Source organism: Microtus ochrogaster, chromosome 19 (genome assembly GCF_000317375.1).
Source record: "Microtus ochrogaster isolate Prairie Vole_2 chromosome 19, MicOch1.0, whole genome shotgun sequence".
NCBI classification, from domain to species: domain Eukaryota; kingdom Metazoa; phylum Chordata; class Mammalia; order Rodentia; family Cricetidae; genus Microtus; species Microtus ochrogaster.
In genome coordinates, this window is record NC_022021.1 from 52784339 (window position 1) to 52809024 (window position 24686).

Here is a 24686-nt window from a genome sequence, read left to right on the forward strand (position 1 = left end):
TGGAACTAGCTCTTGTAGACCAGGCTGGCCTCGAACTCCCAGATATCCACCTGCCTCTGCCTCCCAAGTGCTGGGATTAAAGGGGAATTCTATGTGTTAACAGAAATCAACAGCTCCAGCACATCAACAGTTCATGGTCTACCTCCTACTTTAGACATGAGTGGGATCTTTTGTTGTTGTTTTGTTTTGTTTTAATGAAAAAGAAGGTCAGGTGGTAGCACAGACTTGAATCTCAGCATTGAGATCATCCTGGGCTACATTACAAGAGCCTGTCTTAATGTTCCCCACTCTCCAGAAAATAGTATTATCCGTAAAACAAACTACAGTCACATGGCCACAAAACTATGTGTTGGTCAGTGGTGGACTATAAGACACTACTATCTAAATCTTAAATATTTGCTAAAAAGGCCCATGCATCGTTTGATGGAACAAGACTCCCAAAAGGTCTCTATGAACCCTAAAAGTACTTCGCCCAACAAAGAGCAGGAGCAGTTTGGAGAAAACTATGCCCAAATTTCCTAAATTATTGTTTATAAATGTTTATTTTCACTTTAAAAGGAAGAAAGCAATTAATGAACTTTGCCATTACAAGGCAAAACAGATCTTCAAATGTCCTGCTTCACTGAAAAGTCTACCAGATATTATTGGCCTGTAGGCTGAAGATGGATGCCCTAATGTTACAGAAGAACTTTGGGTTACTGTTCAGGCAGCAAGATGTCTCTATCAATTCTAAAGCTTTGGAAGTTGCTTATAACGCACTTTCTGTTTACATAGGTAATATTATATCCTTCTGGGGTCTTTGATGGAGTTGAAGACTAGATAGTTATAATTATAGTTTTCCTTAGTTATGATAAAAATAAATTTGATATAAAACTTTAGACTCACAAAGATACGATAGATGATAGAGAATTTTTCTTAATTTGCCAAATGTAAATGGACTAAATATTCTAATCCTTGCTTGATACTGTTCTATATATGTAATTTTACTATGTTAAAGTTAAAACTTTTCTTTTTAATTAGACAGAAAAGAGGAGATGATATGGGATGTCCTGTATATGTGTTGCTTTTATTGGATAATGAATAAAACTATCTAGAATACATCTGAACCATTGGTCAAACAGCGTTGTAACTAACAGAGTTTCTGTGTGATTATTCGGGTCTGAGAGTCCGGGAAACAAAAACACAATCTCTGTTTACAAAACTCTGTCTAAATGCACATAGTACATTAGGGAAATAGTGCCTAGTGGGAAGAAATTAGGCCACTAGTGGTGTGCCCACAAAAGGAGTATTGGGACTCCAATCACCTTCTCATCTGTCCGCCATAAACCCCCACAGAAACAGGCCAGGTCTGGACTAAAACCTCTAAAATTGTGAACCTATATCTTATTTCCAATTGATTTATGTTTTTTTTTAACAGTAAGAGAAAGAAAGGTAACACAGTGGATCTACCATACAGTTCACATGTATAACAAGGTTCTGTCATCCAGACATGTATAAGCACACTCATGTTTGCACAATAACTTCATCTAATAACATATCCTCCAGAACATGTGTCTCTATCTAAGTGACAAATGACTATAGAAAAGAGTAAATCTGCCTATCCTGTGCAAGGCTCTGATTTCAATCCCAGTGCCATAAAACAAAATACAAAGAATAATGAATTACCCAGAGTGCTGGTTCAAGCCTATAATCCCAGAATTTGGGAGGTAGAGGCAGAAAGACCAAGAATTTCAAGGCCACTCTCAGCTACATAGAGAAAAAAAATCAAAGCCAGTCTGGGCATTTTAGAAAAAAGAAACATGTTTCTGAGGAAACTTTTACCTACACCACACATTGTTCTCTTTCCTTTCAGATTCTCCACCTTTCTAGCACTTCCAGTCATTTTTCAAAGGTAAAACTGATCCAAGAAACTGGCTGCCTACCCCACCCCACCCCACCCCACCCCACCTCACCCCACCCCATAGGAGACAATAGCAACAGAGTACAGGGTGTAAAGAATGGAGAGCTTCTTCTAGACTTGACTAGGCTACCCAGGAGGTTGAGAAAAAGCCTCGAACCTTTGTGTTAGGTTGGGAACCTAGGCCCCAGTCCCTAGCATCTATCTCAGCCCCCAGACCTGGTCTGGACTTCAAATCCCAGCAGGCCAGTCCTGACCCCACCTACCACTCCTCAGGGTACTTAAGTGATCCCCCAAAAGAAGAACACGTGGTCCCCCTTTCTTCCTCCTGGGGGTCGTGTTCCTGCGGCTTCCTGGTTTCCCCCTCGGGGCCACCCGAGAGCGCAGATCTTCCATTAAACCTGGATATTTCTTAATTTGGCTTGGTTTGATTTGGTTTGATTGGGAATTTTTGCGTTGTCAGAGAGCTCGGTTAGGAAATATTCCTAACACTTTGCATATTCAGAAATACAAGGATCAGAACTTCACTCTCAAATGCAAACTCTAAAAGTATAATAATTCAGACACAGTCTGTGAGATTTCACATCAAATGTCTTCTTACACTGTAAGCTTCCCTAACCTCATGGGAACTGAGAGTAGAGGCAGAAGTCTCTTTCAGAGACTTGAGGCTTGAATACCAATAGACCAATTCTCCAATAGCAAGAAGAACAGGAGGAGGCGACACGTCAAGATCTTTTTGTTTGTTGTTTACTTAAGACAGGGTATTGTTATGTAGCCAGGTTTGCTTAGAACTCATGAATCTTATTACTTTAGGCTCCTGGAAGCTAGGATTATAGGCCTACACCATACTTGGCCCAGAATGATTTACTTTTTTTTTTTATTTATTTTTATTGAGAAAAGGAAAAAAAAAGTTTCCGCCTCCTCCCAGCCTCCCATTTCCCTCCCCCTCCTCCCACCTTTGTCCCCCTCTCCCCCTCCCTCTCCAGTCCAAAGAGCAGTCAGAGTTCCCTGCCCTGTGGAAAGTCCAAGGTCCTCCCACCTCCATCCATATCTAGGAAGGTGAACATCCAAACTGGCTTATTTTTATTTTATTTGTATGGGTGCTTTGCCAGAACGTATGTCTGTACACCATGTACACTCACTGCCCATGGAGGCCAGAAGATATTGGAATCTCTGGAACTAGAGTCACAGATGGTTGTTAGCTACCATGTGGGTACTGGGAATCAAACCTGGATCATCTAGAAGACCAGTGAGTGCGTTTACTGCCAAGTCATCCCCTCTAGATCTTCAAATTCATTTTTAAAGAAACCATGGAGTATTGTAATCAGCAGTTCAATAAGAGGAGGTGCACCTTTACTGACTTTCTTAACAACACTGAGAATATATTCCAAAATTCTACATTGTATCTCTAGACTTTAGCAAGTAGAAAGTATATTATACTGTAGTGATAAAAAGTAAAGCATATGGTTAACTGCTATAATTCTATTATTTTAAAGGGCGAGTTCAAAGCCAGCACAGACTACATAGTGAACTTAAAGCCAGCCAGAGGTATAGAGACCTTGTTTCCCAAAATAAAAGTATAGTATTACACATTATTTCAATTATATAAGACAAGTATTTTGCCAAAAATGATGTACTATATACTAACATATTGCTAGACTTACATATGACTAGTACCAAGGTTCATCATACCAGCTTTAACATAAAAACGCAATGTCTTATGTTACGATGCCATAACAGCTGTGACATCAATAGGGGACGTCTGAAACATCACAGCAAGGCAAATATCCTAGTTCCAAGGGTTAAAAAAAAATTTTTTTTTCTATCTCCAAACCTTACACAGAAGGGAAGTACTCACTCTGATGGTTACTCCATTCCTGCCCCTCCCCCCACCTCTGATGTCACAGCAAACCCATATGAAGTTGCTTGGTCACCTGCAAGACAATACAGCCCTGGATGAAGTCATCAAATGCGATCTGCCCTCGTCCTTGTCTGTCAAATTTGCGGATGAGGATGTCGTGGAACTGATCAGAGAGCCGGTAGCCTTAGAGAGGGAAGAAAAGAGTCAAGATACGCTAGGAGAAGAATAAAGCATGATTTATGCTTTATACTGCCTAACTTCTCCTTTCTAAAATCCTTCAGATCAAACAGTGATTAGATGGGAATACAAGAGAGAGAAAAAAAATGTACAAATTTATTGAAAGGCACTCTGGAAACTAAGTATGCTACTTAAATACAATTTTCTGAAATAAATATGTTGTCAGAACTGTGAAGTGATCTTATACACCAGTACCAACTTGCAAGTCTGAGTAGTAACAGAATGTACTGCTTGCTGTCTTGCTTCCTAGCATCTCTCTGGTTTATGTTACTAACTGTACTCATTCTGCTTGTGCCTAAGAAAACACCCACAAGGCAGTGAGACTTGGTATTCCTGAACCCAGTGGAGACCTCACTATATCAACTTATCTAGACATGAATGTTCTCAGTGACTTACTGTTCTTGGTCACTCATCATTAGAAGATACTAAAGCTAAAATATCACTGAAAGTTCTAGTTACATGTGTGTCAACATAAAGAAAGAAGTTAACTGACAGGGACAGGAGTTCATTTTGGATCAGGGTTCTGAAAATTCAGCTAATTAGCCTCGTGAAGGTTAGAGTCAATAATGTGTCTTACACAATACGATTCAGATAATCAGCCTCATTGAAGTTCAGGATCAATGAAAGATCACCTGGCATTATAATTCCATTTCCAAATTTTCAGTGTGTTTGAAAAGGTCTTTAGTAGGGGATGACAGATGTGAAAATGTGTGGACACACCAGACATACAGACATGACCAAAGGCCATGTTTAAGGAGGACACTCCTCATCTGCTTCCTTCCCTTGTCACCCGTGTGACCGTAGCATACTTATTGACTCCAGAGACAAAATCCAGGTACCAAAATATTTTTACTGGTTTTCAATCTTGTTGGAAACTTTGTAAGTATATGTACACCTATTGTCTGAATCTCACAGTTAATTACTGTATAAAACTTAGCCATTATACTTATAAATGTTCAAACACAAAAACATGTTCACAGCACCTTCCAGAGCAATTGCAGGGAGTGGGGACAGGAACTTATATTCTGGAATCCTAAACTAATGTGTGATATTGAAACTGCTACAGGAACCCTCTTTCTTACAGATCAAACAGAAAACAGGACGTCTAATTTAAATCTGAAAGAAATAGCCCAAAGGAAACTCTGCCATGCCTCACGTCCTTACACCCAGCATGTGAGGCAGTAGTCCTGGGTAAGCCAGGACCCTCTGAAAACGGAGCAAGGACAAGGAAAGGACCAATGAAACAAGAACAAATATATAAGAGTTCTTGTCTGAGCATGAAAGGAACTCCACTGCTGCTAGAATTAACTTGAAATTTCTCTGACCATTGGCACTCTTGTAGAGAAAGCAAAGACAAAAGACAGACAGACTAGCAAAGTAAACTACAAAGAAGTAAAACAAAAGAGAACGCTCCCTAGAGGAGCTAAAATGTGGCAGCAAACTGGTCACTAAAGAGCTCCTTGCTCAGCCCTGAGGTCTGGTTAGGATGACCAGTGAGATACATTATTCGACCCAACCTGCTGGCTGCCAGGTTGCACACCAACTTGTTTCCATCTAACAGGAAAAGGCCACCTCGAGGCCTCCACTCTTGCACAAGTAGCAAAATCAGATCATAATTCTCAACCAGGAAAGTGCCCTGGAGTCAGTCTTGTCTATCTCAGGATAGACCAGGTACAATACCCTCACAAGAGGCTGAAGGGTCTGAGTAAAGTAATATGGAGACATATCTACTTTCCAATACTGCCCTAAGTGTATCAGGAATGTTCTTCTGTAGCTCCAGAGGTGAGAATCTCACTGAATGGAAATACTCTATTTCTACTTCCAACAGCCAACACCCTTGGTGATAGACAAAGTCCTTTTCTACCTAGAAACTAATAGAAGGTATGATGCCACCAGAACAATAACTCCATTTACACCACTGGTCCAGGCTACTGACCTGTGGCCAGGATGGTCAGCACCAGGAAGTGAGCACCTGGACAAGAAGTTCCATTACCAGAAGCAACATAGCCCTGTGCTTCCTGAGGAATCCCAATGCAATCACACTCAGCCTGACTGAAATTAGTGACCTCTAGTAGATACAGGGATGATTTGCCTGGCACTAACCTCTGTTCCAACAACCAGCAAATGGCATGAGAAAGACTCTATGTGGGCCTTGCCTAATCCTATCTCACTCAAAGCATTTTACAAACCAATAACCTAGTGAAATGAGTCAATGGTAAGCAACCATATTACTTGGAGGTCATGCCACAGGCTTCAGATAAGCCCTCACGATAAAGGAGATAAGCAATGCAACATGATTATTGAACATGGCTGAAAATATAGGTAAGTGGAAGTTCATTATACTTTCATGATTACAACAAACAAACAAACAAACAAAACCCCAAACTACATAAGTTGCCAGAGGCTACATGGAAAAGGGGATGCTCAAAGACCTGGAGGGTTTGGGATAAGGGAATATTCACTCCAACTGTGCTGCCCACCAGAACAGATGGCTGTACTGCAGGTGAAGTAATTAACAAGTAACAAAAGCCACACCTACAGGGCAGTGTACATGACCATTCAGATCTCTGTACCTGGCCACAGAACTTAGTAGCAATGGTCTCCGTGAACAGACAATCATTAGACTCACCAGGTGTCCCATTAGATACCACAGGTACCACTGGGTCAGCATGAAACACTACAGATTCTCTTATTCTCTAATAAGGTCCTGTTTTCCCAACAGCAATAACCATTTCAGGAGCCAAAATAAGAACTTTTGCTTCTAAAGCCAACTTCCTAATAGCTGCCACCAAAAATATCTCAAATTAGTGTGCAAACAGAAATACATTTCTTTTTCCTCAACACTTAAGAGAAACGCATCAGGACAAACAGGAGAAACCATGGCAGAACTACCGGGAGAGTTCACAGGGGCTGAGCTGAGAGATGTCTGGAAGCTGAGAGAGATGGTGGCATTGCCCAAGATGGCCCGCTTGCCCGCTGGCCCCTGAACAAACATGCTCTCCTACAGAAGATTCTAATCAAGACACAGAGGGCACTCAGCTGCTAACTGGCCCCAAGGACAAAGTGAGGAGAGAGAAGATTAAAGAAAAGCAGTGGTCATTACCATGCTGGAAGGAGAAAAGGCAGAATTATATAATCCACATAAGTGGGAAGTAACATACTTTAGAAAAGTAAAACTTAAGATATTTACAATACATTAGATTATAATTCACTTTTTAATAAGACTTCTAGATGACATCTATTAACAACCTTTTAAAAAATAAAACACAGAAGGGTTTGGGAAGGGCAGAAGAACAGAGAGTACTCCATGAAACTGTTCCAAATCCGAATGTAAGTAATGAGAGGCAAACACTTCACTGATTCTTTGTAAGTAAATCCCAGCTTTCTCTCAGACTCAAGGCTAGTTCTGGGAGCTTCTAATTACACTCTGGGCAGGTACTATGAATATTTGTGAGAAACACACCACACTTTGCATGCCTAAGCCCACACCAAGCACACACACGCTAAATGCATTTGAGAATGGGCACACATACTTTGTAATTTCCCACTGAAGCAAAATTTGAATGAACTGATGATTTTCTTTACAGAATTAGCTTTCTGTTATTTTGTCACTGTGTTCACATACTTTGACAAACCACCACATAGAAGCTGCCAACTACTCCACAGCACTGTATTTCCATTTTTCTACTTTAAATTGTTCCAAAAGCCACATTCTCAATTTTGCTAATGACACCATCTCACTTCACAAAAAATACATGACTTGCATAGCCCTTATCTCATTTTGGATGAAACACTGTGTGAAAGACTCCATGTCACATATAAATCTTCATGACAAATATAGAATCAAAATATGAACCTGTACAACATAAACAGAAATTTCACATGGACTGTATTTAAAAAAAAATCAGTAAACTAAACAAAGTAAAACAAAACTTGAGGAACTCCTATATTCCAAAATGAAATATGCTATACAATTAAGACAAGTGAATTACCAAAACCTGAGAGTGCTTGCTTGAGCTCATTCTTGTCGATCATCCCAGAGTTGTCCCTGTCATAGGTACGGAAGACGTTCTGCCAGTCTGTGATGTACTTCCACACACCTGTAAACTCACTGAAGTTCACACCAGCCTTGTTTTCTCGGTCAAACATAGCTGAGATGCAGAGGAACAACAGACACACATTAGGTTTGTATGTTCAACAGAAAAGACAACCACAGTACAGAACCGCTAAGGCAGGTGCTGGCAGAGCCACCGGCTGGCTAGTGAAGGTTAGTTTGTTGAACAAATTACTAGATTCCTAAAGGTCTAGTTATCCCTGCCTGAGGTGGAGGGAGTGTGGCGGACAGTAACCCAACACTAGCCCCTAAGTAATGACAACCAGAACACACACTCACAACTGTGTAGAAGGTAGACAATTATGAAAAAAATGCTTTACAGTTCAGAAAATTCTGGAAAACAAAAACACTTTATCAGAAGGAAATGGTATTCACTACCCTAGCTCCTAGTCCTGAGCCAGAGTAAACCCTTTTACTTGCTGCCCAGGTTCCACCTCCAGAGGGAGGTTCAGAGGAGTTCTCTCCTAGGGCAAGAATGCTTGTTTTAATTAGAAGATACTCTAGTCTAGTACCCTATTAACTTCGTTCTCCATGTGAGTTCTCAGTTTCGTGTTCATGATCCCAGGCCTGCTGCCTGCTGTTTCCCACCATTATAAACTTTAACCTCCTGAAACTGTAAGCCCAAATAAACCCTTTCTTCTAAAAGTCGCTGTAGTCATGGTGTTTCATCATAGCAATGAATAAGTAACTAATACACAGGGAGAATCCAAACTGATAATCCATATCCTGGTAAGAAAGAAATGATGGGAATCCTTCCTGGATGACTCAGCTCCAGCTCAGGCCTTGGTACATGCATTTTATTTTATTTTATTTTTTTGGTTTGTTTGTTTCGTTTTTCAAGACAGGGTTTCTCTGTGTAGCTTTGGAGTCTGTCCTGGAACTCCGTAGACCAGACTGGCCTAGAACTCACAGAGATCTGCCTGCCTCTGCCTCCTGAGTGCTGAGATTAAAGGCGTGCATGACCACTGCCCATTTGATACATGCATTTTGAATACCAAACACTAGCTTGCAAAACAGAGAAAAATTACTAAACCATGAAGGAAATCAGTTACATGTATGAAATTTAGCATAAAGAATTATTATATGTAGACTGCCTTTTTATAGACTTCAAAGTCATCAGTAACACAAGGTAAAGTAGTTATAAACTAACACACATATAATTCTTTTTTTTCCTTTTTTGGTTTTTCGAGACAGGGTTTCTCTGTGGCTTTGGAGCCTGTCCTGGAACTAGCTCTTGTAGACCAGGCTGGTCTTGAACTCACAGAGATTCGCCTGCTTCTGCCTCCCGAATGCTGGGATTAAAGGCGTGAGCCACCATCGCCCAGTCATATAATTCTTAAGTAAATTCATTTCTTAAAGTTTAGAAACAAAAGTCACAAAAATGAATTTTTTAAAAGATACTATCAAAATAACAAAATAAGGCTTAAAGAAAACTAATGTGGAAATTTTATACATCTATAACCTCAGAACTAGAATTGGAAAGGATAGACTACGATGTAAATATAAACAAGCAAGTGAAAACATCTAGAAATGCAGAAGCAGGGAGGATGAAACCTAGGAGCCCACTCAGTATGACTGAGCGTGCTTCTATGTCCCACAGAAACAACCACCCAGCCTGTCTGCATGAATACTTACAAATGATTGACCTAACAGTCACTGGATTAAACGGAGTCCAAGTACCTGAAAACAAATGACATAAAGGCAATTAGTCAAAAGAAGATAAACTTATAAGATGTTCTAGATACCTGGCCCATGACAGTCCATGAGACTCAGCAGCCTACTCTGGAATAGAGGTTACAAGCAGGGGCCTGCTCCCCAAGACACCAGAAGATCTGGCTGCCTTAACCTATAGGAGCCCTGAGCACTTCTGTACTTCCAAGTTTAAACTATTTGTTATTACCAGAGGCTGGATGCTGTTTCTCTGTAGAATTTCAGTTGTGCAAATTTCTGGGGAGAGCAGATATGCCAGGCTATGTCCGGTGTCCCAAAGACCACCTTGAGGCTCAACAACTCTCTAGGACAAGACTCACCATAACAGCTCTTTACACAGAGGAAACAAAGAGTAAAAGTAGCAAGGGATAACTGGGTGGAAAACCAGGAATTGGCTCCTAGAATCAGTGAGAGACATACTCATACACAGGCTAACAGCAGGGCAACTGTCCTGAATCTGAGAGTCTATCATTTTTGGGTAATTAGCCACTAGGCTCTAGCTGTCCAGAGGAAAATAATGCTCTGCCACAAATCACATCTTTGCTGTAAACCACCACGCAAAGAAGTCAGACTTGATGGTGCATGCCTATGATGCCAGTACTCAGAAGGCATAGACTGGAGGACGGAGTGTTGAGACCAGCCTTGGCTATAGTGAGAGCCTATATCAAAAACCAAAAAAGCCACACACACACACACACCAAACAAACAAAAAAACCCAAAACAACAACAAGATCTCAAGCTCCCTCTGCACCAACACAAGACAACAAAGATCGTCACCCATGTAACTAGGCCAGTGGTAGAGAAAAGACATAGTGACTGAATAATTTTACAGTGGATCATCTTGCTTATATATAAGTGTGATTTCCCTTTCCCTCAGCTCTTTTTTTATCCTAAACTAGAACTCTATTGATAAAAACATATCCAAAAGAAATTTTTTTAAAAAGAAAAAGAAGACTGTTTTCAAAACATGCATCTCAAATCACTAATATATTCACTAAATCAAATCTACTTCAAAAGCACTAAAAAGGGGTGAGTGTGGTGACAAGTGCCTATAATCCCAGCACTTGGGAGGTAGAAGCAGGAGTTCAAAATCATCCTCAGCTAAGCAATAAGTTTAAGTTAAAGTCAGCCTGGGATATACTTCACAAAAGACTAATCAACAAGTAAACCAAAAAAGGAGCTTGAGAAAAATTAATTTTTAATATATAACCAAGAAGTCCCAAAAAAATTTGTTACACATTATTTCATAAGCATAAGAGAAATCCTGTGATAGTTGATCTTCACTGTTAACTTGATTGGATTTAAAAATCAATCCCCTAGGAGATTAATAAGATAATAGTACCATGTGTATGAGGGTATGTCCAGATGGAATTAATTTAAGGGAATGACCTACCCTGAATGTAGGGGGCACTATGCCCTGGGATGGGGCCCAGACAGAATGAAAGGGGAAAAGGAGACAGCTAGAGAAACAAGGAGACATCAGCATTCCCCTTTTAGGCTCCCTAGCTGCCATGAAGTGAACAGTTCTGTCCCACCAAAACCTACCCTTCTGGATGGACTGAACCCAAACTGTGAACCAAAACAAATATTTCTTTCCATGAGTTGCTTCTAGCAGCTACTGTGGTTGCAGAGATGAGAAAACAAATCCTGTTCTGTGTTCTTTCTGTCCACTGACCATACTTGTTCCATGTAAACAAGTCTCATGTAAACAAGTCTCACAGAGGCCCAGTGTACCCATGAACACTCCTGCAACTGCATAGCAACCAAGAGGTCTTAGAGACAACTAAACTGAAGTGAGAAACCAAGCTAGTTTAACTTCACAATTCCTTCCATAACATACTAATTAAATTTCCTAATATAGCAGAAAACCAATCCTAGAAGACTGACTGGAAATCAAAATAGTTTAAATCACAAAAGCAGCAATTCTGAGAAGGGTAGTGAGAACTCAGATGCAACTATCTGATGATAAATGTCCCCTGCACAATATAGCTGTAGCCATTCTTTATGAAGCTTATAATCTAAAAGCCAGAGAGTGCTAAAGTTTGAAAATTATTACCCCTGAAACTAAAAGTAGCATTTATTTGCCATTATTAAAAGGCCGGTCCTTTATGGAGAAGTAAGGTCATAAGAACTCCAGCCTTAGGAACAGAAGCCTACTTAAGAGAGAAAGAAGTTTAACCGTTGCCTGAAAGACACTAAGCCCTAATTCATGTCAGAATCACTTTGAAATCAGTGCTGAAGCTAAAAAGGGAAAAGTCCTTGGCACACGTTCGGAGCACAAGAACCGGCCCCATGTGTGCAAGGCCTTACACAAGTCCACAAACTGAATAGTCTGTGTGTTCCAAGAGGTTTTAGTGACTGTTTTTGTTTGCTTCTTAGAAAAACCAAGATTATATTAACTGAATACATGTTCCTCTTCACATTAGTTACTAAAAATTTTGAAGTCAAATTTAAGGCTTATTTTTAACCTTTCATCTTTACTGTCTTATTTTCTACCTCTCAGCTAACATAATTAAAATTTACTTTATTTTCTGTATTCTGATTATTTGGAAATAGAGCAGATTGGCAATGAATACAAACTCTAAGTTCTTTCACAGCCTCACAGAGCAGGTGACAGTGATTTTTTTGTCCTCACACCTGAGGTGCTGTCAGTTCCTTTAACTCTGAAGCCTTTGAGTTTTTCTACCTTGTTTGAACAGTTGTAGGTCACACACGAGCCAAACCACTAAGCATTCATTTTTCTGCCTACATGCTGTCATGGACCCTAGGCTCCCCTGCTTCTCTTCATGGAAGATGTATTTCATACCACATGGGTGTGGCTACTCCTGCAGACTTCGCTTTTCCCTTGATAACCTGTCAAGTCTACTTCCCCAATCCTGTACTACAATACAGTAGTTAATTTATACAGCATCATTATATCATTAGGCGACAGAAAACCACCATGATTTAAAGTGGTCCCTCAATAACAGCATCTTGTGGTCCCCACAGCCTAGTAATAAAAACTGGGTCAGTTTAAAGGTCACTCTGAAAACACAAATGAAACAAGAATGCCTAGCAAAAGTGGACGGCAGAGGGCTTTCCTTTAATTGATGCCAAGGCTGCAAGGCACTATCTAGCATCTCACTTGCCTTCTCCCTTTGTCCAATCAATTACTGGAAAATGATCCCCATTATAATAAAAATGAGCCTTTTAGATTTTTCGTAATATCTTGAAACTAACTATAGCGATATTTTGTTTGTGGTTTAACAAATAAAGCTTGCGTGAAGATCAGAGTGCATAGCTAAACCACTCGAGACCATGGATTGGTGGTACATCTTTAATCCCAGGACTGGGGACAGAGGCAGAGGAATCTGTTAGTTCAAGGTCACCCTGAGCTACACCAAATATGTCTAAAAGAGAACAGAGGTCACACAAAGGTGATCCTAGCACTAGGTAGGAAGAGACAGGAGTGGTAAGGCTGAGCAGAGAGAGGAACATAAGGCAGGAGGAGACAGGAACCCTCCAGACAGTGCAGTCTAGGCAGTCAGAGGATGCAGTCCGAGGACAGGATCACCCTTTTGGTCTGAACATGATAGAGGTGAGAACTTTCTGGTGGCTGCCACTCTGCTTCTCCGATCCTTCAGCTTTCACCCCTAATATCTGACTCTGAGCTTTTATTATTAAGACCAACTAGAATTTGAGTTACAACTAATCCTTCCAAAGCTTATATAGCACACCTGGGGAGAAACAAGCTTCCTCCATTAGAAAAGACAGCCACACCTTAAGAATTACAAATGACATTGAATAAGAAAAATGTCTCTAGGATTATGGGTGTACTCTGTTGGTAAGATGTTTACCTACTGTGCCTGTAGTTCTAGGTTCTCTTCTCAGTACAGAATAAACCAGCACTCAGTATTAAAGGACTTGCAGGAAAGAGGAGTGCAAGTTCAAGGTCAAGAAAAAAAAATGTTGAAGCTGGAGAGACAGCTTCAGGGGTTTAAAGCACTTGCTGCTATTGCAGAGGACCCAGGTTTGATTCTCAGCAACTACATGGTGACTCACAACCATCTGTAATTCCAGTTCGAGAATCAGCAGCCCTCGTCTGTCCTCTGTGGGAAGCACTTGGTTCACATACATCAAGCAGGTAAAACATTCACACCAATAAATAAATCTTAAAATTAAATATTTTTTAAAAGAAAAAAGTCTCTAATGGTACCACTAAAGATAAATGACACTGACACCAGCGAAAACAAGACTCCATGGAGAGCACCATACAAAGGCCACAATCCTGTTGATTCTGCTGGGAAACAAAGTGTTCCTCACAGGGCTGGAGAGATGGCTCAGCGGTTAAGAGCATTGCCTGCTCTTCCAAAGGTCCTGAGTTCAATTCCCAGCAACCACATGGTGGCTCACAACCATCTGTAATGAGGTCTGGTGCCCTCTTCTGGCCTTCAGGCATACACGCAGAAAGATATTGTATATATAATAAATAAATAAATAAATATTTAAAAAAACAAAAACAAAACAAAGTGTTCCTCACATTTATATAAATACTGCCCCATGATCCTGCTGACAGCACTTGCCATACCTATTTCCCAAATTCTTACAGCAAATATATTTCCACAAAAGCACTTAAGGATTATCTTGAAACTGTTCAACAACTAAACAATTTCTTGTGGCAATTTTTCAGGTGATCCTCTTCAGAGGAGTTGCTAAGACTAATTTATCCAAATAGGTCAAAGGCCTTCTGGATAACTAAGGAACCTCTGACACAGAACTAGCCTTCTTACCTCTCCCCGAAGGCCTACACAGTGGCTCCCATTTCTCACAAAGCATTTTTTGAAGCTCACACACATCTGTTCTGGAGCTTGGTGAGACAACAATGATAATCAAGGAAATGTGGACACAGTAGGTTAGAAACACCTTTACCTTATACTGGTAATGACTGGACCTCAATACTTGGAAATTCCATTAAAGAAATTGCTTACTGGAAATGGATCAGGCTTCAACTCACCATTGGATAATGCTTGCTGAAGTTCATTGTCTGAAATCACTCCACTCCTGTCTTTATCAACCCTACAAAAACATAAACAAAACAAAAAAAAGACCGGGCAAGCTAATGATTAAAAATAAAACATGGCTAAAACATCATTTTTACCAATTTACACTAGATCTGGAATGTTATGAAGGTCAGACCTTTCTCTTAGCTCAGCTGAGGTGTGCCAGAGATTAAGGAACACTTTTTCTTCAAGTCCGTCTAAATTTACACCTGCATCAGTTCATATTTTTCATATTAGGTAAAGATTCTCTAGGACAAATAAGTCATTCCTTGACTACGAGTCAGTGGGATGACAATCAGGCAATTCATTAGGACGACCAGGGACAGAAGACGCTGCAGTTAAGCAGCCAGCTCCTTTTACTGATGCTATTTTTCTGACTCAAGATTTTTGCCCTGTTCCTGTATCGAGTACACCCGCCCCTGTAGGGCGGCTGGTCTGCGCCCCTCAGCCCTGAGCGAAAGGAACTGCCAACATGACCCTGAGCCGCGCGCCACTGCAAGACGAGAGGAAGCCGGGGATGAAGGGGGGTAGGAAGGGCTGCGAAGGAGGTCAGAGGAAAAGAAGGCAGGAGAGAACCGGCAAGTAGGCCCTGGAAACCGAGGACGGCCCAAGGGCCAGAGGAGCAGAGCGGCCCCGGACGCACCTCTGGAAGACGTTCCACAGGAAGCTCTGGTCTGGCAGCGCAGCTCCAGCTGCAGGACCAGGGCCTGCGCCCGGGCCTGGGCGGTAGGAGTAGGCCGCCATGGGCTGATGATGAACAGCGGTAAAGCGGCCCAGCTCCAAACGCTGTGCTTCCGCCTCCGGCCCGGGTAGGACCAGGAGCCCACAACTTCCTGGGAACAACGGAAGCGCGTGCCTTTGAGTCACTCGGCAGGCGTGGTTAGTTGCCACGCAACGTCTGGGCCGGGCCTCCTACTCCTGCCCGGCCCTCCTGCCCAGCCCAGGTGTCGGTCTTGTCCCGGAGCTGCCTTCGATGAGTTCAAAAGAGAGCAGACCGCGGGGCCAACCCAATCGTACACAACGCCTCTACCAGGAATGGGAAGTGGTGAAAAGCTTCACTTGAGTTGATGACCTCCCGTTATGTTTGCATAAATACTGGTGCAAACGTGATGTACACCAACTGCGTGATGTTTTCGGCAGAAACTCAAAGTGACATTTTAGGCACCCTGGAGTTTATCCATCTGACTGTACACCACCCTCCCGCCTTCCCACTTGCTTATATTGGTTGAACCTCAGCATCCCCTGAGTATGACTTCATTTGTGAATGGCCCTAGTAAGGTTTAGTTCTGAGGTAAAAGCTTCATTAACTGACCTCTATTTGGACTTCTGTGCTTAGATAACAGGTTTGTTGCTAACTCCTGTAATTATAAATCTGCCTCCTTCATTTTGGATACTAATTCTATGATGCTTCTGTAGTTGTAATGCCCCTGAGTTGGAAATGTATAGCACTGGGGCAACTACTAACCTGTCATATTCAGATTCTGTCAGGCCACCCTTCCATCTAGATCTGTGTGCTGTGCAGAGCTCAAGATACTACAGTTATCCCAGTTCTGCCATGGGATTATTCCAGCTGTACTACTCATCCAGGGAAGACCGACTTATCATCATAACTGCTATGTTATCTTTGTGAGTTTTTAGTTTACTTGCTAAGGCCGAACAGCCCAAAGCCCAAGATTATTGCCTCGTACACCTGAAACTTTCTTCCATGTGGACAGTCATCCATTATTGAGCACAGCTATAGATCTGATCAACTCCCAACTGTATCATTTTGTTTCTTGTCCCATTTTTCTTGTTCTTGTCCATGAGGTTTTTCAAATTCTTCAAAGAAACTGTTTCATAGGTTTGGCATTTACCTCAAAATCTACAAAGTTCTTTAAAGTGGCTTCTCTTCCATGATTTAGTGAATTCATTTATTAAATTTCCCATAAATCATTCATCTCACTTGTTGGATAATCTTTCAGACTTTTTCAGTTCATTTATTTAGATTCTGAAATCCATTTTTATTGTGTCTTCCCTTTATTCTGGCTCCTTTTCTCTTTTCCAGTAATAAGAAAATATTAACACCCATAATTTTGCTACTTGATCTGGGAATTTCCTGGTACAAGTTTGACCTAAAAGCAGTTGCTACTGCAGACCCAAGTCCTCTACCTACAGAACCTGGGACTCTACTAGCTATTTACTGGTAAGAGTCTCCAACTTGGGATGCTATAGAGGGCCAGTCCCAAGGAGATTACCTCCTCCAACAGTTTACAGCAGCTATCTCCTTACCCTATCTCAGGCTCAGTTTCTTCCTAATCAAGTCTGTTCTAAGCTTTCCAGGAGTTGAGAAATAAATGAGATAACACTATCCTCCCTACTGTAATGTTAATCATATCATGTGTCTGCATATTGGGCCAGTCTTTCCTTTAGCCTAATTTCTCTGAGCTACTTTGAAAGCTCTTATTTTCCGTTAGAACTTTTCTAACCATTAGCCTTTTCTAGAGCTGGGATGCCTGATGCATTCTACAATGTTCACCAATGAAATGGGTGAGTCACTGTCTGTCCTATTCTTTGCATAAAGATATTTTTGTGTATGCACTGATGCATGCATGTTTTTATACATAAAGTTAGCAGTGTACCACTAAGCCACATTGGTTCCTGTGCTTACTTTCACAGGTTGATCGCAACCCTGGGCATTTGCACAGGGAAGACAAGTTCTTTTACTGTAACGTTTCTATAAACGGCCTCTGGGACAGAGCCAAATGTGTTCAGTACACCCTTCTTTCTTTCTCAGATTAATGATGAAACTGTCCCTTGGTTCCAATATTTTGTATTTAGTTTGAAAGAGAACAACCTATTACTTTTTATGTAACACAGGCTTTTTAGTGAATGTTGTTGAATCTATCAAATGTGTGCTAGTTGGTGTGAGGACAGCAGCAAATGTCCATACACCACCATTGACTATGGATGGACTTGTTCTGATTGGCTTGGTCTGACACGATTGTCACTTGCCACATGAGGCTGCAAAGCAGAGATGGACCAGTACAACTGAAGTAGTTTTAAATTTCAAGTTAATTAATTAAAATGAAACATGTGGCTTTGATAAAGCATTGGCCCTTTTTGTTTCCTTCAAGGTGTCATCACATCTGGTACCCAACTTCCTTTACACATGGTCTGTTGCTTCTTTTATAGAATGTTTCATTTTGAAATTCTGAGACCTGCATTTTGAAAGATTCTGGTTCATGCCTCATTAGTGAAGTATAGACATTTACGTTTATGATTACAAGGAAACCATCACTCTACAGATGACTCTTGTTTTTAATTCAAGTACTAACTTTGAATATTGTTCTGACACTCTAGCACTCTAGCTTTGTGTGTTCATTAAACCTTCTTAATTGGGCCAAGTTACTCAGCAGTCACAACTTGCCATTTGCTATCCTTCCTTTTGGTTGGATCAAGTCATTCTAGATTTCAAATTCCCTGGTCATTTAAGAAATGCAAATTCTCGGAGGCAACTAGAACCTTAGAAATTTACAGATCCTGGTTGGAATACTGCAGGCCAGTCTTCTGTTTCTCATTTTCCTTTTTTTCAAAGCAAGCAAACAAGCATACATTCATATGGTATGAAATATAATGCCATGTGCATGTGTATGTGTGTCTTCCTTTATAGCACAAACTGGGTTCAAAATTTTTTGGGCGTTTTCATTATTTTTAATTCTGTGTGTGTCTGTGTAGGTGTGCACCTGAGTGCAGGTGCCCAAGAAGAACAAAGGGATCAAATATCCATGGAAAATCTAATTATGAGCCACTCAATGACGGTGCTGGAGATTGAACTCAGTTCTAAGAACAGTATGAGCTCCTAACCTCTGAGCCATCTCTCCAGTCCCCACGTCTCAAACACTTGACCCTCGTATATCAGCCTCCAGTCTACTGGGAAGACATTACACGTAAGGTCAAGGTCTTCCTCATTCCTTCTCTCAGCCATACGGTACCTCTACCTTAGATGAAGTCACCTGCTACCAAGCGACCAACTGTTGTTTTTAACATTAAGACAATAGAACGTTCAACTTTGCAGTCATTTAAGACAGGGCCTCAAACTATCATTCTCCTGCGTCAGCTTGAGCTCTGAAATTATAGGTATGCACCACCATGCCCTGCTTATCCTATCTGAAGTTTCATCCTGCCCTCTAACTAGATTATGAAAAATACGAGCTCTCCTTCCATTATTTTGAAGATTCGATTTTAAAGCTCACTTCATTTCTTTAGTCCTAGAGCTGTTGGGTCAAAGAGCAAAAGCCTAAGTAGTTTTGTTAGCTATTGCCAAATTTTCTTTTACTTTTTAAAGATCTATTTATTATGTATACAACATTCTGCCTCCTTGTATGTCTACACACTAGAACCCATTATAGATTACTGTGGGCTATAATATGGTTGCTGGGAATTGAATTCAGAACCTCCAGAAGAGTAGGCAGTGCTCTTAACCTCTCTAGACCATCAAATTCTCTTCTACCACAGATGTGATGCTCTGCACTCCCATCAGTTTTAGCAAGAGTTCTTTTATACCATCAGTTTGCACGGTATGTTTACCAATTCTATAGGTGAGTAATTTTCTTTTCCTTAGTGTTTTCTAAAAACAGGGTCTTGGATGGCTTCAACATGTGGCAACCCTTCTGCCTCAGCTTCTCAAGTGCCGGATTTATAGGCAAGCAGCATCATGTCTGGCTTTGAGAAATTATTAGTGTAGCTTTTCTATACCTTCAGTCACTTATTTTTTAAGTTTTTGAGGTATAGCTAGAAAAAATATAATCAGCACACAAAACTTTCCTTCTAATCTTTGGGGCCATCTCCTTCTTCAATTCTACACAAAATTACTGATCTGATGTTGTTACATATTAGATTGCAGTTTCTAGACCTCAAGTGGAATAAGTGGATGACTTGTTATCTTTGTCAGTAACATTGGAATTAAACCATACTGTTGTGTACATCAATAGCCTATCCCTTTCTCATAGTGATGAGCACTGTGTGGATACAATACAATCATCTTTCCCTTCATGTCAAAGCCACTTTTCTGTGGCTACTTTCTGTAATGGTCACAAAACTTCTAGGTTGTTTTCAGTGGCTAGATTTCTACCAACTTTCTTTTATGCCTGGTCTGACAACCTCAATATCAAGCTTTAGTGTCCACATAAGAATGCACTATGCTAGTTTCATTCCCTTGGTTATGATAAAACACCTTGATCAAAGGCAACTTTGAAAAAGGGTTTATGTTGCAGAATGTTACTTTAAGGTGCATTACTTTTGTTTATGCTCTCGAACATTTGTTTAATGATGCAAAGATATGACTAAATAAAATTCACCCGCAATCCAGAGGCTGAGTCAGCAACTAGCTGATAAGAAGTTGTAGGGAGGAATGAGGCAGGAGTAAGGATAGGTGGGGCTGGCAGGCAGAGAAGATAAAAGGAGAAATGAGGAGCATGAAGAGCAACAAGAGAAAAGGAGGGGACACCAGGGATCAGCCACCCAGCCAGCCACAGAATAAGATACAGAAATACAAAGAGAAAGAAGTAAAGAAAAGTATACAGAAATAGAGAAAGATAAAAGCCCAGAGGCAAAAGGTAGTTGGGATAATTTAAGTAAAGAAAAGCTGGCAAGAAACAAGCCAAGCTAAGGCTAGGCATTCATAAGTAATAATAAGCTTCCACGAGTGTCATTTATTTGGGAGCTGGGTGGTGGACCCCTTAAAAAAAGCAAATGGAGTAAAACCTGACACAATAGGTTTATTTGACTTACAACTTCTAGTTAAAGTCCTTCATTTCATGGAAGCCAGAGCAGGAACTTGAAGCAACTAGTTACATCCACAGTGAAAAGCAGAGCAATGAATGAATACAGTCCAGGATCCATTGCCTAGGGTATGATGGTGCCCATAGTGGCTGTCTTCCCATATCAATTAGCATAATGAAGACAATCCCTCAAAGACATGCCTTCAGGACAATCAAACTGGAGCAGTCCTTCACCAAGACTCTTCTAGGTGATGCTAGATTGTGTCAAGCTGACAAAGCTAATTAGCACATACCCACCTCACATATATATGAATGTATGCATATACCTCTCCCACCAGGAACCTAAACAAGGCACTGGTTCTATACTTACCACATTCAAAACTTTCTTTCCAATTATTAAGGGCCCACCCTACTTCTCAATTTTATTTAACATTACATCCTAACATTCTCTAAAGTCTAGTTTAGTATATAGCCCAAGAAACTTGATACTTGAAAAACATAACTGCTGGGGCTAGATAGGGAAGAAAATTACATTTCCTATTTCAGACAAATAGATAAACCTAAAACCAAATAAATGATTTTATTTAGAAATAAAAAATGTTCATTTGCATTTTATTTAAGAATTATGCCAGTTTTATCACTACACAAAAATAAAGGGACAAAGTCTGGTGCAGTTGTCCCTCATATCAAGTACTAGCAAGCTGTTGCGCAATAATCTATGAAGTGACTCCTTGTTCATGAGAGTAGAATTTTAACAAGACAGGTATGACATGAAAACCTATGTAAGCACTGATATATAATCAAATAAGCTGGCCCTGTGGCTGCCAGGTTTATCAGTAGGAACGGATAGCAGGGGGTACGGTGGCACAGTCAGCTTCATTCAAGGTCTTGTCAATGACAGGTCTGTACTCCAAAGCAACCTTGGAGAAAAAGAATAAGCACAAGAACCTTAAGACAAAGGAGTCGGTAGCTCCTCCTACCCTACCGCCCTCTACAGTCTATGCTAATCTCCAACTTAAGCTCCTCCCGCCTTAGCCTCCTGCTATGAGGTGAATAGCTGCCTCTGTCATGACATTCTGCTTAAGTGAATGAGTCCAAGCAACCATAAACTTTCTGAAACTAGGAAAAAAATTAATCTTTAATCCTTTGTTATTCATATCAGGTATTTCATTACAGTGATGTAAATGTACTAATAATTAGTCATCACTTCTTTCCTATCACAGGCCTCAGACATATTGTTATTGCTTAAGACTGTTTATTTGGTATGGAAGATGAGAGCTGGCCCTAAACCACCCAGGCACTGGATTCTGCTTCCAGCAAGAAGCATGACTCTTATTCTATTTGGTGATATCTCAGATCTGTTAACAGCTGGTTTAAAACTAGGCTGTTTCCCAAACTGGTCAACCATTAAAGGCCAAATAGAGTGGCTCAGCTCATCCTTGGGCTGATGCATGCCCACATACCTTCCCAGTCTTGATGTCCACATATGAGAGTGTGTGTTTCCTCCAGTGTTCCCCAAACGGCTTCTTCTGCTGTCCCTCGATGGGCTTGGAGTAATCATACTCATCAACCCGCACCTGAGGTAAAAAACATATCTCATCTGTCACCACAGAGCAACATCAGAAAACATGGAAAATATTAACAAATGCACAGGAGACCAGCCAAGGAGGTGGGCACCTTGGCAAAGAAAGGGGTTTGGAGCCAGGAGTACAAGGATAGAACAACCATTTCTGCATTTTCTCTTACAACTCTGTAGATAGAAATTGGAATTAAATATCATCTATGCAACTTTTCCTTTGGCTCCATGCATTGAGATTTCCTCAGCTTTTCTCTTTAGCATTTTTAAGTTAAATGGGCTTTTTTTTTTTTGAGACTGAGTTTCTATATATAGCCTTAGCTGTCCTAAAACTTACTGTGTAGGCCAGGCAGGCCTCAAACTCACAGAGATCCACCAACTGCCTCTGCCTCCCAAGTGCTAGGATTAGGCATGCACCACCACACCCAGATTAATTTAGCTGTTTTCTTTCTTTCTTTCTTTCTTTCTTTCTTTCTTTCTTTCTTTCTTTCTTTCTTTCTTTTTTTTGCTTTTTTTGGTTTTTTGAGGCAGGGTTTCTCTGTAGCTTTGGAGCCTGTCCTGGAGCTAGCTAGCTCTTGTAGACCAGGCTGGCCTCGAACTCATAGAGATCCACCTGCCTCTGCTGGGATTAAAGGCGTGCGCCACCACTACCTGGCTAACTTAGTTGTTTTCTAAGTTTAGCATTTATATTGAGGAAAGTTTGTCAGTACACTGACTGCTAACAAAGAAAACTTTGCATGTAGGCATAAGTTAGACAAGCAAATGGCTCTTCAGATAAAAACCAAGATCAGACACCTTGTTGCTTTTACTGAAAACAAGAAGGGAGGAGTGGCAGGTAGGAGGTTCCTTTCCCGAGTCAAAGGGCTAAAGCACAGTCCTACTTATAGACTAACTATAGCATAGGCCTGCCAAGAATAAGCAGAATCTACTTCAAATCTCCAAAGCCTTATTTATCTCAGCTCCTAACAGTGAGCTGGGGATATGCTTGCTCATGTTTCTTTTCATCTACTTGATTACTGCAGGTTAAATCAATACATGCTCATAGCAAATAAAAACTTCTACTTGCTCACTTTCCTATTTACTCACCATCCTACACTGTCCAGAACTTGTGTACTCATCATGGGAAATGTTCCTGAACTTGGAGCTATACCCAAGCTTCTCCTTGTGCTTTCTACTATCACATGTAGAATCCAACATGTGTGCTCTTTTATGCTTTCTACATAGAAGCCATGGTTAGGGCAGATCTCTAAATCCTTTTCCCAGTCTCAGGATGTGTCTGAGCTAGTGACTCATGGACTAATAGTCTAATTGATTCTCATCACTGGATGCACTTTACCCTTAGCCCTGTTAAGAACCAGATCTGTTCTGCTTACAGATACTGAATGGGCTGACGCGAAGCAAGAAAAAGGTGCAAGGTTCTGAGATTGAGAATAAGAATAAAAAAATACTGGAGGAAAAGGTGTTTTCCTTGATTCATTTTTGGGAAAAATAAAATGGAATAGAGAAAGTGAGTAGGAATGAATAGAACCAGTTGGGAAAATGTCAGGTCATTATGATATATCTTGAAAACATACTTTATAATCTTCCCTGGCATGAGCTCCCCGTGATTCCTTCCGTGCCTCTGCACCATATATGGTCTGCAGTGCACATAGCATCAGGTTCTGTAGCTCCAGGGTCTCCACCAGGTCTGTATTCCAGACCATTCCTGAGGACACACAAAAACCCATGAGAGACAGACAGGATCCAGTCATGTAGGTACTCTGGACTTAACTAGCAACATATATCTGTGGGGAAGAAACAGCTGGACAGCATGGAGTAAGGTAATGGTAAACAGGATAGTCACCAGCTTAGTCCCCAAAAGCAGTGTCCCCTCAGAATACTGCTGACTCACCTCTGTCAAATGTCTTTAGATGCTTCAGTTCTCCATAGAGCTGGCTAATTTTTTCACAGCCTTCTTGCAATACACTTCCCACGCGGAATACTGCAGCATGATTCTGCATCGACTATCATAAGATACCATTATAAACTTTTAATGCACAGAAAAAGACAGGCAAAATGCTTAGATCTTTTGTTTTTTGAAATTTTATATATTTACACATTTTAAATAAACTAGGAAATTTAGATTATGAGTTAAATTTAAACTTATTTTTTTTTCCTGGAGAAAGGGTCTTATATGCATGTGATCCTCCTACCATAATCTCCCAGATATGCCACTTTACCTTGGTAATAATAAAATTTTGATTAAACTTAAAACATGTTTCTAGCTAAGTGTTGGTGGTGCATGCCTTTAATTCCAACACTTGGAAGGCAGAGGCAGGCTGATCTCTGTGAGTCTGAGAACAGCCTGATCTACAGAGCAAGTTCCAGGACAGGCTCCAAAGTTAAAGAGAGAAACTCTGTCTTGAAAAAACAAACAGGCCGGGCGGTGGTGGCGCACGCCTTTAATCCCAGCACTTGGGAGGCAGAGGCAGGCGGATCTCTGTGAGTTCGAGA

At 40.8% G+C, this 24686-nt stretch overlaps 2 protein-coding genes across 4 annotated transcripts in view; both read right to left on the bottom strand.

Annotated features, from left to right (window-relative positions):
• Pdcd6 (programmed cell death 6) overlaps positions 1-15697 on the bottom strand; it is a 17136-nt gene extending 1439 nt beyond the window's left edge. The window contains exons 1-5 of one of the 2 annotated variants that reach the window (XM_005356730.2): positions 15502-15697; positions 14813-14874; positions 9745-9789; positions 7994-8146; positions 3832-3941 (exon numbers count right to left, since the gene is read on the bottom strand). In XM_005356730.2, the coding sequence (XP_005356787.1) occupies positions 3832-3941; positions 7994-8146; positions 9745-9789; positions 14813-14874; positions 15502-15602 (471 nt within the window). In that variant the 5' untranslated portion in view covers positions 15603-15697. Of the gene's footprint in view, positions 1-3831; positions 3942-7987; positions 8147-9744; positions 9790-14812; positions 14875-15501 lie in introns of both variants that reach the window. The other variant, XM_005356729.2, reaches the window with a different exon arrangement.
• Positions 15698-20594: 4897 nt separating this feature from the next.
• Sdha (succinate dehydrogenase complex flavoprotein subunit A) overlaps positions 20595-24686 on the bottom strand; it is a 28677-nt gene continuing 24585 nt past the window's right edge. For both annotated transcript variants that reach the window (XM_005356732.3, XM_005356733.3), the window contains exons 12-15: positions 24085-24196; positions 23768-23898; positions 22081-22194; positions 20595-21537 (exon numbers count right to left, since the gene is read on the bottom strand). In XM_005356732.3, the coding sequence (XP_005356789.1) occupies positions 21451-21537; positions 22081-22194; positions 23768-23898; positions 24085-24196 (444 nt within the window). In that variant the 3' untranslated portion in view covers positions 20595-21450. The remainder of the gene's footprint in view (positions 21538-22080; positions 22195-23767; positions 23899-24084; positions 24197-24686) is intronic.